The 16,405-nt window shown below is 48.1% G+C and overlaps 1 protein-coding gene across 1 annotated transcript; it reads right to left on the bottom strand.

Annotated features, from left to right (window-relative positions):
• Window positions 1–11,703: 11,703 nt before the first annotated feature.
• LOC143119704 (CGG triplet repeat-binding protein 1-like) lies at window positions 11,704–16,029 on the bottom strand. Its single transcript, XM_076281320.1, has 5 exons — window positions 15,822–16,029; window positions 13,580–13,583; window positions 13,120–13,439; window positions 12,255–12,312; window positions 11,704–11,803 (listed from the first exon to the last, which is right to left on the bottom strand). Exons 1-5 carry the CDS (start codon window positions 16,027–16,029, stop codon window positions 11,704–11,706), a joined length of 690 nt encoding a protein of 229 aa, XP_076137435.1.
• Window positions 16,030–16,405: the final 376 nt, after the last annotated feature.

Below are 16,405 nucleotides of genomic sequence, written 5' to 3'. Positions count from 1 at the left end.
TCCCAGTCAGCACACATATGTCTCCAAGACGCTTGGAAAAGATCAGCTTAATTACATCGCGTTCCATTTAGAACGTCTTATTTGACCTGATCTTACAAACGTCGGCGGCATTTCACTGTCATGTGTCGTAGTGCTATATCTACTAAAGATCTTATTGTCTTAAATACGACTGCGTTCCATGTAGAACATCTTATGTTGATCTTACAAACGGCGGCGTCAAGACAAATTTGAGATCTACATCTGAGAACTAAGATTTCCTGCATGTAGAACTCAAATAGAACGCTTAGGAGCGCTCATGCAATGTGTACGTCCCTGCAGCAAGTGAAACTGGAGGTAAGTGGGCTAGAAGCAACAATAGTTTAAACAACAACGTGGCTTCCTGTAACTATCAATGGAAAATGCATATGTTTGGGTGGACTTCAAAAGTTTTTGAATTTGAGCTTACAGTTCTGTCACTGTTCTGTGTCCTTACCTTTATATTTATTATGACCGCCGCGCAGTACCTCCTTTTTTTTTTTTTTTTTCTTTTTCGCATGTCCAAATTTCTGTCAAGGATTCCCGGGACACTGAAAGACCGGGGTACATGAAACTTGGTGGGCATGTAACCCCACATGGATAGCATGGAACCATCGTTTTTCGTTTTGATCTGTAGCCCCCCCGCTGGACTGGACCCCCGAAAGGAGGGTAGGGCAGACACAGTTTTCTGTGAATATCTCGAGAACCGTAGGGTTTAGAGGACCATTTTTTTTTTGTATGTTGATCTCAAAGGGCCATGTCAACCCATTCCATAACCACTCATTTCATGTATAGCGCCACCTAGTTAAACACAAAAAAGTAAAAATGAGGTGTTGTAATCGCAGGTATCTGTGACCTAACATAGTCAAAACTGCACGAAATTGGAAGTGTAGGGTCATTATGACACCCTCTGAATGCACGCCAAGTTTCGTGGAATTCCGTTCATGGGGGGCCACACAATAAATTAATTTATGTTACTATACACCAACTGGCCTGTAGGTGGCCGGAGACAGTTTTCTGTGAATATCTCGAGAACCGTAGGGCCTAGGAGGTCCACCTTTTTTTGTATGTTGGTCTTAAGGGGACATGTCAACCTATCCCATTACCACTTATTTCATGTATAGCGCCACCTAGTTAAAAATTAAAAAGCAAAAAATTAGGTGTTTTCATCACAATATCTCTAGCTGACATGGTCAAAACTGCACGAAATTGAAAGTGTAGGATCATTATGACACCCCTCCGAATGCATGCCAAGTTTTGTGAACTTTTGTTCATGGGGGGCCTTACAATAAAATCATTTATGTGTACATTTAGTGACCGTACACCAACAAGGATTCCCGGGACACTGAAAGACCGGGGTACACGAAACTTGGTGGGCATGTAACCCGACATGGATAGCATGGAACCATCGTTTTTCGTTTTGATCTGTAGCCCCCCCGCTGGACTGGACCCCCCGAAAGGAGGGTAGGGCAGACACAGTTTTCTGTGAATATCTTGAGAACCGTAGGGCCTAGGATGACCAATTTTGTCCGTATGTTTGCCTCCAGGGGTCATGTTAACCCATTCCTCGTGCACACATGTGCATAAACAGATACACACGCACACACATACATTCACAGTAATCATACGTATGACACATACTCACACAGTAGACTTATGTACGCATGCATGCACATGCATGCACACACATACGCAGGCAAACACACAAGCACGCACGCACACACACCCACCCACACACACATAAACATAAACATGTACACGCACACATGCACACAATTCAAGAATTTCTCAGAATTATGAACAGGCAAGATGGGGGTGGGGTTGTATAAAATTAATTTTACATGTGAAATCTATGAACTAATCATGTTTTGGTACTTGTTGTCTAGCAGATACCAGTGAGAATTGAGTGTGGATAATGCAATTTAGTGAGACAGTTAGAATCATATAGGCCTTTCAGCGTGATTCATTTTTGTGGAAAAAATGTGCTGGACTGGGCGGCCGTCATATTTTGTACCGCTCTGTGGTACATCTAGTTTAATAGGTATTAGTGATACCTCGAAATTAGGCTGTTATCTGTGAGGCAATTTATTGTAGCCTGCTAACCCACATGCACAAAACATAATTTCTGAAATGATTTATTTATAACATGAGATATGTCTCCATGTAGGGTAGTGTCAAATAGTGAAGTGATAGCAGGTAGATCATGTAGGCCTACATGTCACATGAGCCACACATAGGCACTGCTTCTTCTGTCCCTCCCAAACTGCATTAAAATGGTGTGTTTAGCAATCAGAATCTCACGTTTTTTTCGGGGAGAAACTCCCGGACACCAATATACTGTAGTCCGCACCCCTCTCAGAAAATACTTACAACGTCCCTGTAGGGAGTTATTTATAATTTGGCCAGATTGTTTCATTTTCCTATCCCACAACCCCCACACTTTTAAAAAGCTTGATACGCCTCTGCCTGGGCCTCAGGCTATACGCAGGCTGATGTTGCTGGAGCCGCTGCGGTGATGTCCCCGGAAGCACAGCACCAAGGGGCGACACAGGAATGTCGTCCGGTGCTGCCGGTCTTCGGTGGGCGCGTGATCTCACGTCCGCGAGCCGGTGAGCTGAGCGCCTACGAGCCCTCTCCTCCCTGTGGTCGTCAGGCGCAGGCGAGAAGGAGCACGCTGCCGCTGGAAGGCCCTCACCTGCTGGTCTCCGCTCGGGCCGACGCCCGTGGGCCCTCTCCTCCCTGTGGTCGTCAGGCACAGGCGAGGAGGGGCATGCTGCCGATGGACGGCACTCACCTGCTAGTCTCCGCTGGAGCCGACGCCCGTGGGCCCTCTCCCCCCTGTGGTCGTCAAGCGCAGGCGAAGCGGGGTTTGGCCAGCACAATCCCAAGCCTGGTTGAACCTGGTTGCCTCCAGGTCCACCTGGCGCTGCGTGTTCAGCTCCTACAGGTGTTCCTGGAACACTCCCAGGGACCAGGGCAACGGGATGACAGACCTCGCCCTCCTCTGAGGTTCCCCACCCATCCCCTGGCGCTGCGTGTCCAGCTCCTCCAGGTTCAGGGCAGTTCACCCCAGGGGAACGATGCGGACTTCCACGGACAAAGGGATTACGATCCCCTCGGTACGGAGCCAGCCTATCACGGTGGAGGACCACACACCGCTCCAGGTCTTTTACGGATGCGATATGTCACCTCCCCAACTCTCTCTACCACGTACGCAGGCCCATCCCACGCTGAGTCGAGCTTGGGCGACCGTCCTTTTTTCCGTTTTGGCCCATACACCCAGACCAACTAACCCACAGTAAAGTCACGTCATGCACTATGGTGGTCATATGCTCTCTTCTGCCGAATTCCAGCTTGAATGGCTTGATGGCGTGCAAAGTCATGAGCTAGCTGGAGTCGGTCCTGCAGTTGGTGTGCATACTCAAGCCCTGCAGGGGCATCTGGAGCATCTGGGGGTAGGCCCATGAGGAGTGAGGGTGGGGTCCGCAGCTCTCTACCAAGCATCAACAGCGCTGGAGTACAACCTGTGGACTCTTGGACTGCAGTGCGGCTTGCCATGAGGACCAGAGGAATCTGCAGGTCCCAATCTCTCTGATCCTGCTGCACACACAAGGCTAGCTGTTCGGCAAGGGTGCGGTTGTACCTCTCGACAAGGCCGTCACTTTGAGGGTGGAGAGCAGTGGTTCGAGTCTTCCGAATGCCCATCCGCTGACAAAAATCTGCAAAGGTGCGGGACTCAAAGTTTCGCCCTTGATCCGTATGGAGTTCTGCAGGCACTCCGAACTGATCAAACATGCCTCCAAGGAGCACCTCAGCTGTAGTACACGCGACACAGCGTACGCCTCGGGCCACTTGGTGAAATAATCCACAGCCACGATGATGTAACGGTTTCCCCGGGGTGTCAACGGTAAGGGCCCCATCACATCCACAGATATACGGTCCATCGGATAGCCTACTAGTGGGGGGCCTTAAGCACATTTTCGCGCAAATTCATCTAAAAGCGCCAAATTTGGCACAGATGTAGCTCAGGTCATACTGAAATGATTTAGCTAGGGCGCCGGAGTCAGCGACCCTTGGGGCCAAGATGGTGGCCAAATCCAATATGGCCGCTGCGCGAAAAGGGTTCCGGCTATAACTTTTGAACTACATGGGTTATAAATACAAACTTGATATATTTTTCAGCTTAATTGATCATGGGGAATACATAGGAATGTTAATATTTATGACCCGGTGCATCTGGACCCCTTATTCCTCCAATTCTAATATGGCCGCTGTCCAAAAAAGCAGTTTTGGCTGTAGTATGGGGCCTTACACCCCATTGTTTGTGCAAATTAATCTACAAGCACAAAATTTGGCACGGATGCAGCTGTGGGCATAATGAAATTATTTAGCCAGGCCGCCCGAGCCAATGGTCCCTGAGACCAACATGGCAGCCAAATCCAAAATGGTTGTCGCCTGAAAGGGATTCGGCTATAGCTTTGGAGCCAGATGAGATACAAATACAAACTTGATGTCTATTTTACCTTTTTTAATGATGGGAAACCCATAGGAATACTTACATTTATGATTGGGTATATCAGGACCCCCCAAATTCCCTAAATTCAATATGGCTGCTGTCCGAAAAAGGGTTTTGGCTTCAAATTTTGAACCAAATGCGCTACAAATGAGGATGTTGTGTCTATTTTTAGTTTATTGACCACAGGAAGTCCATTGGCATATTTATATGTATGCTTGTGTAAGTCTGGAACCTTTATTCTTTTCAAGACTTTGGTTGAAAATCTTTTTTTACCACAACTTTGAAGGTTATTTTCAATGTGGATTAATTTCCTTATAAAAGTGAAATGCTTTCAGTGTACCACAGGTGAATACATTTCAAAATGTAATCATATAAGAAAGAATAAGACACAATTATTATTGCAAGGCAATATTTATAGTATGTCAAATTGTTAAAAGAATAATATAGTCAATTTGTCCAAAACTCTTCAAAGGTTTGCTTAGCATATCAAAAAACAGCAATAACATAAAAACAACAACAGAGAATTCTCATGGTCTCTCTCATGAATTTTTGCCTGAAGAAGACCCAGCAGGGTCGAAACGTTGCCTGTTGTGCATTAAATATAATGTTGCGGACATTATATTTTTTCAATTGAGTAAGTTTTCATTTGTCCTGCACCTGCCAGAAGGTGGGATGTGCACACAATAACTGTTTGCTCTCTCATGAATTCTCATTCTCATGGTCTCTCTCACAATTGTAGTCATAAGAACAAAACACTTATAGAAAAAAGTACACCTGGTTAGGAAGGAAGTTGGTAGGAAAGGAAGTAGTTGGCTAAACACTGTTGTTGGTCATCTTCTGAGACCACAGGTGACCACTACATGGACCCATTACAATTTGCATACCGTCCAGAGGTGGGTGTGGAGGATGCCTTAATCTACCTGCTACCTGATAGAACACACTCTCACATGGACAGGGGCTGGCAGTATTGTGAGGATCGATCATGTTCTTTGATTTTTCAAAGTGCTTTTAACACCATACAGCCTATGCTGCTACGTGACAACCTTTGAAGGATGCAAGTAGACACCTCCACAACTTCATGGATTACTGATTACCTGACTGACAGACCACAGGTTTTGAGAATGAAAGGGTGTGTGTCTGAACAGATAGTCAGTCGCATAGGAGCACCACAAGGGACTGTGCTGTCTCCTTTTCTCTTCACACTGTACACCTCAGACTTCCAGTACAACTCTGAGTCATGTCACCTGCAGAAGTTCTCAGACAGTTCACAGACTGCAGTTGTGGGGTGTGTCAGTGATGGTGAGGAGACGGACTACAGGCAACTGGTGGACAACTTTGTGACAACCACAACATCCTTGAATGTGGCTAAGACAAGGGAAATGGTGGTGGACTTTCGTAGGGCCAGGCCTGAGCTAAATACCATTTCAATACTGGGTGAGGAAGTTGTTGAGAACTACAAATATGTGAGGGTTCTTATAGACAATAAACTGGATTGGAGGTACACTGAGGCTGTATACATACCCTGGAATGGAATTGTCTCTGCGAGACACTCTGGCAAAGAGCAATGATGCACGTTACTTTTACCCCAACATTCCGGGGAACCAGCTAAACGGATGAAGACAGCTCTGCAACGTTGGTGGACAGTACACATTGGTCGTATTGTTATCCGATTGCGTCGAAGTCCGAAATCATTGGTAAACATGGTCCAATTGCATGCAGTGAGATTTTTAAATGCAGTCATGTTGCCGCCCCTCGAGTTGGTCCATTACATTGCTCTTTGCCAGACCCTTAATCTTTCTAGATTATCAGGGTCTGGATTTTCCAGGCTACTGAGGCTGTATACATAAGTATACTCTTTTGATCCCGTGAGGGAAATTTGACTCTGCATTTAACCCAATCCGTGAATTAGTGAAACACACTCAGCACAAAGTGAACACACAGTGAGGTGAAGCACAGACTAATCCCGATGCAGTGAGCTGCCTGCTACAGCGGCGCTCGGGGAGCAGTGAGGAGTTAGGTGCCTCGCTCAAGGGCACTTCAGTTGTTCCTACTGGTCGGTGTTCGAACCTGCAACCCTCCGGTTACAAGTCTGAAGCGCTAACCAGTAGGCCACGGCTGCCCCAAAGAAGGGTCAGAGCAGACTCTATTTTTTGAGAAAGCTTAGGTCATTTAATGTGTGGTCATGGTAAAAAAAAATAGTTTTCATCTGTAGCTTATTCGGTTCAAAAGTTGTAGTCAAAACCCTTTTTTGGACAGTCACCAGATTGCATTTGGGGACTTTGAGGGTCCACATATACCCAATCATAAATATATATATTTTGTGTTTCCCATAGCCAGAAAAGGTGAAATATTTATTCATTTTACATTTGTATCTCATCTGGTTCAAAATATGCAGCCTACAGTAATCCCTTTTCAGGTGGCGGCCATATTGGATTTGGCAGCCATCTTGGTCCCAGGGGCCACTGGCTCCGGCATCCTCGCTAAATCATTTCAGTATGCCCTCAGCTGCATCCATGCCAAATTTGGTGCTTGTAGATAAATTGGCGAAAACAATGGGGTGTAAGGCCATATTGGAATTGGAGGATTAAGGGGTCCAGATATACTGGGTCATAAATATAAACATTTATATGTGTTTCCCATGACCAATTAAGCTGAAAAAGACATCAAGTTTGTATTTGCAGCTCATGTGGTTCAAAAGTTATAGTCGGAACCCTTTTCGGGCAGCGGCCATATTGGATTTGGCTGCCATCTTGGCCCCAAGGGTCGCTGGCTGCGGCGCCCTAGCTAAATCATTTCAGTATGACCTGAGCTACATCTGTGCCAAATTCGGTGCTTGTAGATAAATTGGCGCAAACAATGGGGTATAACTACAGTCAAAACTGCTTTTTTGGACAGGGGCCATGTTGGAATTGGAGGATTAAAGGAACACGCCACCCAATGTCAGTAGTAATATATGTTCTTACCTTAACCTAATGGTGGGCGGGTGCCGTTTCGAAGATTGGTCAAAAAACTTTGGTGTTGATGGATGGCTGATGGATGATAAGTTTTGCTATGCAGTTATGGTTGAAATAATAGCCCATCAGCGCATCTCTAGTGTGTGTGCCTCTCTCTCGCTCAGAGGGGAGGGAGAGGCTGAGGGTCGATCCAGCATGGATTCTAAACTCTGTGGTGGATAGGATCTACAATTAGGTGTTAACAATACTACTACGCTAGGTCGAAGTACTCCCAAGTGCTATTGCGCCACACATTGTAGTTCTCCGGTTTATTCGCTTGGAAAATCGCCACGTTTCACGTTGCGTGGCCGTAGCATTTCTATCAACTACTCGTGCAACTGTATTTAAGTCGGTAAAACGTGGATGTTTTTGATTACTTCTACGCTTAGTTGCCGTCAAAGCCCGCTAGCATAGCAACATGCTAACACAGTCCAGCCGCGCACCAGAGCGTTTGAGTGCACGTACGGACACGGGAGAGGTATGACTCAACTCGTGAAAGTTAAGGTAAGAACATATATTACTACTGACATTGGGTGGCGTGTTCCTTTAAGCTGTCCAGATATACTGGGTCATAAATATAAACATACCTATGTGTTTCCCATGATCAATTAAGTTGTAAAAGACATCAAGTTTGTATTTGTAGCTCATGTGGTTAAAAGCTAGTCGGAACACTTTTCGGGCAGCGGCCATATCGGATTGGCTGCCATCTTGGCCCCGAGGGTCTCTGGCTCCGGCGCCCTAGCTAAATCATTTCAGTATAACTTGAGCTACATCTGTGCCAAATTTGGCGCTTTTAGAAGAAATTGCGCGAAACAACCTATTTATGTGCTTAAGGCCCCCCACTATACCCTCCTCTGCTGAAGTGGAGCATGGGAACGGCCCACGGGTCCCTTACGGGCAGTGCATGCGTCACACCGGCGGCAGTAGGACTCTACATCCCTCCTGCACGTGCTCCAATAGAACTGTTGCCGCACACGCTTCAGTGTCTTTTTCACCCCAAAGTGACCCACTCCAGGTTGCCCATGCATGGCTGCGAGGACCAATCCGCAGCTAAACATCGGGACAACAGTCTGCCATTTAGGTAAACCTGTTACAGGCTCCACCCAGTGTCTCTTCAGCACCCCGTCATGTAGGGCCAACCCATCCCGCATGGACCACAGGCCCCTCACTGTGAGTCCATGAGCAGCTACATCTTCCCAGGATGGGCGCTGTCCAGCCTCCACCCAGCTGATCACAACCTGGAGCTCTGGATCTTTACGTTGTTCGGAAGCCCAGGACATGTTGGAGGCCGGTAGTATGGCTCGGCACTGAATGGCTAGCAGTTCATCCTCTAACACGTCAGGCAACGTGCCCTCAGCGCTACCAGGTAGACGACTGCACTGTGGACACGCAGCTGAACAGCTCCTCCTGGACAGCCCATCAGCATTCTGGTGGTTTTCTCCCTTCCGGTGCTGAATCTCAAACTGAAACTCCTGTAGCTGTTCTATCCAACGGGCGACCTGACCCTCTGGCTCACGGAAAGAGAGGAGCCAACGCAGGGAGGCATGGTCAGTCCGGACCACGAAAGGAAGGCCACACAGGTAATGCTTGAAATGACGAACAGCTTCGACAACGGCTAACAGTTCTCTCCGGGTCACACAGTAGTTGCGTTCAGCTCTGTTGAAGGACCGACTGTAATACTCGATGACCCTCTCTCCATCTGCTGTCACCTGGGATAGGACGGCCCCGAGGCCTACATTGCTGGCATCCGTGTCCAGGATGAAAGGGAGCTTCGGGTCTGGCGCCACAAGGATTGGTGCACTACAAAGAGCCAGCTTCAGATTGTCAAAAGCACGTTGTTGCTCAGGCCCCCAATGAAATTTCTGTTCCCTCCGAGACAACTGGTGGAGTGGGGCAGCCACAGTGGCAAAGCTTGGAACGAAGCGGCGGTAGTATGAAGCCAGACCCAAGAAAGACCTTAACTGTCGTAGGTTGCAGGGGGCTGGCCAGTCACAAACAGCTTCGGTCTTCCGGTGTTCAGTAGCAACCCCCTCTCCAGTCACGTGGTGTCCAAGGAAGGTGACAGCGCGTTGCATCAGACTGCATTTCTCTGGGTGTAGCTTCAGGCCGGCTTGGGCTATTCTTGTGATGACTGCATCTAGATGACGCAACGCAGACTCAAAGTCCTTGCCATGTACGAGCAGGTCATCAAGATACACAAGACACCTTTCTTTGGGAATTCCCTGCAGCACACGCTCCATCAGCCGCTCGAATGTTGCGGGCGCATTACAAAGCCCAAATGGCATGGTGTTAAACTGCCACAACCCTGTCCCCGTAGTGAACGCTGTCTTTGGTCTGGCATCAGCAGCGAGGGGCACCTGCCAGTAACCAGACCGGAGGTCCAACGACGAGAACCACTTCGACCCACCCACCTGATCCAGGGACTCGTCAATCCGGGGTGGTGGATATGAGTCCTTAACAGTCACCTCGTTGAGCCGCCGAAAGTCGATACAAAACCGCCAGCTGCCATCCTTTTTTGGGACCGATACAACCGGAGAAGCCCAGGGGCTGTCAGAGGGCTCGATGACTCCAGCAGCCTTCATTTCCTCCAGACACTGTTCTGCAGCCAGCTGTCGAGAATGGGGCAAGCGACGTGCACATTGACGGATAGGGGTTGCATCACCAGTGTCAATGCTGTGCTGAATCAACGGGGTCCTACCAACATCACCGGGGGTTGCAGCAAAAACAGCACGATGATGGTCCAGCACAGCCCATAGCATCTGTTTTTGTGACTCATCAAGGCCTACGCTGTTGTCCTCCCACAACTGATGGATGGTGTGTCTCTGTGTTGGTGCATCAGTGACCAGTGCTGGAGGCTCAGGTTCCACTACAGCAGGAAAGGGGCGTAGGGGAAGTGGAGTCTCGGACCCAGAGCAGGCTGCTGAAAACGGCATAGGAAGGTCTGGGGTAGTGGGTATGGTCTCAGGTGCTGGCGGGTCAGGATTCTCAGCCGCATGGAGCACGCCAACACAGTTTAACAGTGGTCGAAGGGGTGAGGGGCTGAAACAGATGGGCGCAGTGTTTGACTCTCCAAGTCTGAGGCATGCTGCCCCTAGGTCAATGACAGCCACTGCAGCATGAAGGAAGTCAATGCCAAGGATACAGTGCTCAGGAAGTTCAGCAACCCAGACGGGTATGAAAAAGCATTGTCCAGCCACCTGGATCTCCGCCTCACACTGGCCGACCATAGGCACACGCTCGCCGGTGACGGTAGTTAAAGGGACACTGGGGGGTTGTAGTGCATGGTTCACTAACAAGCTGGGGTGGACTAGAGTGACGGTGGAACCAGTGTCTATTAAAGCTTTAACTGGATGACTATTTACAACAGCAGATACATGACAGCACTCGACTAGGCCACAATCAGATGAAACAACACTGACGGGAGACTCTACACTGCACACAGGACCAGGAGACACTCCCATTACTCCGGTCCCTTCCCGTTTCCCTGCTGTAAAGAGCCAACAGCTGAGTCCAGTGTGGTGCAGTCCCGGCGCAGGTGGCCTCTCTTGCCACAGCGCCAGCAGACGGCAGAGTCATGGTCAAAAGAGGTAGGCCTACGAGCAGATGGAGGATGGCTACCATCACCTGGATAAATGGCAAAGGCCCTAGGACGGCTAACCCAGCTGTTCGCGGTTCTTGCTGGCTGTTCGTCAAAAATCCCCTCAATGGCATGGGCCTGCTGAAGCGCCTCTTCAAGAGTGGTGAGTTGCTGCAGCCGCAGTTGTTGCCTAAGCCTCTCGGGTGTCAAACCACGAATAAATGCATCCAAGGTGAGGGCATCTCTCACTTCCACATTAAAAGATGGATAGCTGCACTGAGCTAAGTGCTGTAGGTCAGCCATGAAAACACCCAGTGTCTCCTTGTCCTGCCGCACACGTTCCTGGAACTGCTGACGGCGTGACACAGTGGGAGTGGTGTCACCGAACCGACGAGACAATGCCCTGTGTAGAACATCTGCCTGGGTCACCTGGCTGCCGCGGACGTCAAGACAAATCTGCAGCGCATCCCCCTCCAATGCAGCTGCCAACTGCCCCACTCTATCCTCTTCACTCCAGCCATTAGAGTTTTTCACGAAAGGCTTCATAAGAGGTACGGCCATCGTATCTGCCCAACTTCAGGAAACTTCTATTACGCACAGGTTCAGGTGCAACCAGAGGGGTCAGGGGGACAGACGGCCCAGTCTCTGTGGCTGTAGCAAGCCCGCCGGTAGAATGACTGACCCCCCAGTGAGGCCCAGTCACTGGGGAGTTAGCACACTGATGGGGTGAAGGTCGAGTGTCTGGCAACTGTGTGGTGTTCTCTCTATGTGTATAAAATAGACGGGTTGCCTCGTCGGAGCCTTTTTGCAGAGTGTTTGCCGCAATGCTAGTGTGTTCGGATGGGAAATTAGCATGCATGCTAAGGGGCTCAATATCAAGGAGCTGATGGGAGTTGCAGGCGTTTGGTATTGGACACATAAAACTGGGTGGTGTGGGAAGTGAAGGAGCAAAAAGTGCTTCTGTAGAAGAGGACTCGACTTTATTTAGAAGGCAATTGGGATGTGAATCAATTAAGCAAACAGTATTGCTGCTACCGGAGTAGCGACTAGCTTCTCCCGCTAGCCAGTTAGCTTCCGACAGCGCAGGGCAGCCACCACTAGCGCCGCTAGCCACTATTGGCGTACTAGCGAACCGGATGTTTTTATTGAATACTTTCCGGTTGATCTCTTCGCCGTTGCCAGTAGCAACAGGAAAACGAACGTGAGTGTCACTGTCAGGGGCACGAGCGTTAGAGTCAGGGCTTAATGAACATTCGGTTCGTAGTAATGGCAGAAAGGGGTTATTGTGAGACCATCTAGCAATAGCTCTCTGTCCCTCCGGACCTCGGTGGTCCTGCCCATGTCGGGGCACATCCTTATCAGGGTCCCTAGTCTGTCCAAGTAAAGGGAACGACCTTACCAGCCCAGCGATGTCATCCATTTTCGGCAGAGGTAACGATCCCACTTCCAGACACCAGTGTAATGCCGAAGAGTAGTTAGGAGACGGGGAGGCTGGGATATCGTTCCAAACTCCGGTTATTTATTTCTCAAAAGGATGTACAGGCTAAAGTACGGGGAGCAGGAGGTGTCCACTACAAAATAACAAACTGATATTGATAAATTAGGTCTCAATCTCTTGTCATTCACTCTCATCGGCAGACAACACAACGCAACACAACTCACTCGCACGTAATTCACTTCTACTCTGACTAAACTTACTAGACGTCTTAGAACCCCCTATTCTATTCCCTCCCCTTATCAATCGCTAACCTATCCGAACCCCTAAATATTCCCTCCCGGACACCTCCCCCCAATCAAAACACATCAGAACTTATTGACACATTCTATGACACAGAAGGGAGAGGGAGACACAGACACTCTCGCACGCACACACACACACGCGCACACGCCGGGAAAACAGAAGACACAGGGGAAAGTCCAACACGGGGCAAATAGCCTCGGCGCTACAACATCATCATTGTCTATGTTGTATTCCTGAAGACACTTGACAACAGCCATAGACACAGTGGAATGGTTACACTCATCAAGGAACACTGTATCAGAGAGGTATGCCAAAATTCTCCCAGACTCATCCTTCTCCAGCGGTGCAATAAGAATGTTCAGTACACATCTGCCCTCTATGTCTGGAGTTTCATCAAATATGACGGCAACCGGCTTTTTAGCTAAATGTGTATTGAGTGATTCCTTTTCATTCAGATACACAGCACTTAAGTACTTTTCCTGAAACTGATGGAATCCAGGTATGGCACCACCATTCATAACCTTTTCTGTGAGGAATTTTCTTAATGCTGGATGGTCACTCTTAGAGAGCGGAATATTCACTGCAGTGCAGGCACACCTGCAAACTTGTCACCTTTTGGCTACAGTCACCTTTTCTATGTTAACCAGGGTAGTTGAAGTGAATAGGGTTTTGTATGCTGTCACCTTTTTCACTACTGCAGAGTTTGCAGGTCTGGCAGGTGGCAACCCAATCTTCACAAATCTAAGGGCAGAAGAAAAATATACAAAAACATAAATATATTAAAAACAATCCTCCCACTAAACATTAATTCCAAAATAACATTTCAGTTATTTCCCCATTATCTCCCTGTCTTATAGCTTACACATAGGCTACTAATTTTGATTTCATTAGCCATCATAATTTTTTTTCAAATGCATAAACGAATGAACAACTATGTGCTGAGGTTGTAAATAAGACATCGTTTTACCCCCAAGTGAAGTGTAAATGGCCATTAGCCTACCACGGCTCTATTGAAAATGAATGGGATTTAGCTAACTAGCGCTACTTTTGCGAACACAGTTATCACAAGCCAGACAGTTGTTGCCAGTTGTCTGCCTGATTGCCCGTTCCTAGCAATATTGTCCAAAGCGTTGTGATTGTAGGGGAGGGTGGATGCATTGCTAAGACTGTATGACCATAAGCCTACATGAACTTCATATAAATTGGACTCTAGATGGGTTGATGGTTTGGTGTGTGTGTGTGTGCGTAACATTGAACTATGCGGGGGGTGGGACAGGACTGAATTGGGGTGATTACCATGGTTGGCTGTGAGCCATTCTTTACAGCTGGCCAAAATAATTAAGTGACCAACGAACAACGAGCATTGGTGCAGCCACTGCATAAAAAGAAGCACCATGGATCTTCACAGGACGAAGGACGCACCGATCACACTGATTTGAACGCCTGCCACCGAGATCGCGACCCTCTGAACATCCGTCAGCAGAAGGAATTGGAAAGACCTCATAACAACGTTCTCAATCCCACACGTTACAGGAAAGTAGCCCTGCCTTTGCCTATGTATGCGTGTGTGTTTGTGTTGACTGTCTACTGGCGGCTAAGCGCGTTTCCCCCTTTATTTCCCAGTCCGGAACAAGCTCGACCTTCCTCCCGTGAAGAACGGCCAACCTGAAACTTCTCAACGCACCCGGTTTGGCATCGTCAAGGAAAGTAAATCCTCCACCGCCAGACGTGACGAACGGCCAACCTGAAACTTCTCAACGCACCCGATTTTGCATCATTAAGGAAAGTAAAACCTCCATCACCTTGAGCATTGTATGAGTGATCTGGGCCGTGTTTTGGGGGTGTATGCGGAAATTTAATTGACGCTTCTGTCTCGCAGTCAAGGGGGCGGAGACACCACTAGAGGAATCCCCGACGGATGTGTCTGGCCACGCATTTAAAGAGACAGCGCATTGGTGGATGCATCACTCCAGACTGTTTTCAAAGGCAGCTCTTCAATCCTGGGGGTTGGGCCACGAGTGACACTGGACAGTAATATATTGTTTTCCCTTCACTCAGTTCAACTCCCCCTTATTAGTGCATTGTATGTGACTCTTTGCAGGGTTTGGTCAAGTAGTGAAGGGCTGCCGCTGGTACAATATTAGTTTGACTGTGTTACCTACTGACAAATGTTCCTTGATATCACGTGTGTGTGGTATCTACATAATTTGTGTGCTGTGCTTGGTGTGTAGTATTGGTGTGTAGTGCTTAATATTGCCACTTGTAGTGTAGGCTCAGTTGGGGGGAATTAGTATCAGTGGCCCCACCCACAACCTGCTTACCCCTAGGTGTTTACGTACAATTGCCACTAATCGCCAGTAGAGGGAGCCAACCCTTAACATGTGTCAGTAGCGAGGCTCTAGCGAGTTATATGTACCCTGCAGGTTGGCTACTCTTCTAGTGTTTCTCCGTAGCGTAGCAGCTTGTGTTAACACTTCCTCTAGGTCACCACGTATATGCTTGCTGTGTTTTTTTTTTATTACCATTTTGTGAGTGATTTCTGTGTATTGTAGCTTACCTCTTTAGCCTTCCTTGTTGGTTGCCTTAGGCAACCCCTAGTAGCGCCCATATACTCAGGTAGAGCCCCAGGCTAAAATGCACGCACCCCCCCTTTTTGGTTGGTTCTCTCTGTACGGAGCCTACCCCCATCATAGCCCCTGGTTTAGGAAGGACCATTCTGCTACCGCTGTGTTAAGGTGCTAGTATACTATTCACCTGACCAGAAGCTATTTATTGAACTGTGTTTTTAAAACTTGATTATTAATAAACTATATATTTTTATACTACGTCGTTGTATTGTTGTGTGTTTCGAGGGGAGAATCGCCGGTAATCTGTTACCGTTACATCTCATGTATAATCAGCTTAATAAAACTTACCTTGATTCTTTCTGCCGTCGCTATAGACATGCAACAGCCTGCGTTACTGTTATCTGTCTCTGACGTGCTCCCTGGACTTCTGCCATTCTTCGCGTGTGCTTCGCGGTGGCAAAATGTTTGTCGATAGAGGATTTTCTTTTGTGCTCTACCACAGTATTGCAAGCAGTGCAAAATAGTTTACCTCCGCTTTCGTGTAACATGCCTGGAAATTGTTTCTCGTGGTCTTTTGCCGTAATATTTGGAGGTAAATGTGACACTTTTGCATTAGACATGTCTGCTGCATCTTCCAAACGTGAAGGAACTGAGTTTGATGACGTAGATCCGGAAACCGGTGGCAATTGGGTCAAATTTGCGAGAAAGTTGCGGTCATTGGCCAAAATTGCATGGTCGTGCAGAATTCGCGTGAAATGGTTGAATTTGCATTAATAGTTGCGATCGCAACATCGCGAATTCCTGGAGGGCCTGAATGATGTTGTACACTAGCCTGGGTGCCAGCCGAACTTAGTCCCGCCCACAACATTTGAGGTCGGCAAGTTCGGTCTGGCATTGCTCCATTGTGGAGCAACTATGCTTGGACCAATGAAATCGGGCTTTACGATGATGGACAGGTGAGCTACAGCGCCTCATCTGAGCATGCTTAGGTTGATT

The sequence above is a fragment of the Alosa pseudoharengus genome, unplaced genomic scaffold (genome assembly GCF_046254945.1).
Source record: "Alosa pseudoharengus isolate Yale_2024_CS ecotype anadromous, Long Island Sound unplaced genomic scaffold, YU_APseudo_1.1 YU_APseudo_1.1_scf_12, whole genome shotgun sequence".
NCBI classification, from domain to species: domain Eukaryota; kingdom Metazoa; phylum Chordata; class Actinopteri; order Clupeiformes; family Clupeidae; genus Alosa; species Alosa pseudoharengus.
The sequence above is the reverse complement of the archived record's forward strand: the minus strand, read 5'-3'. Positions and strand labels throughout refer to the sequence as shown.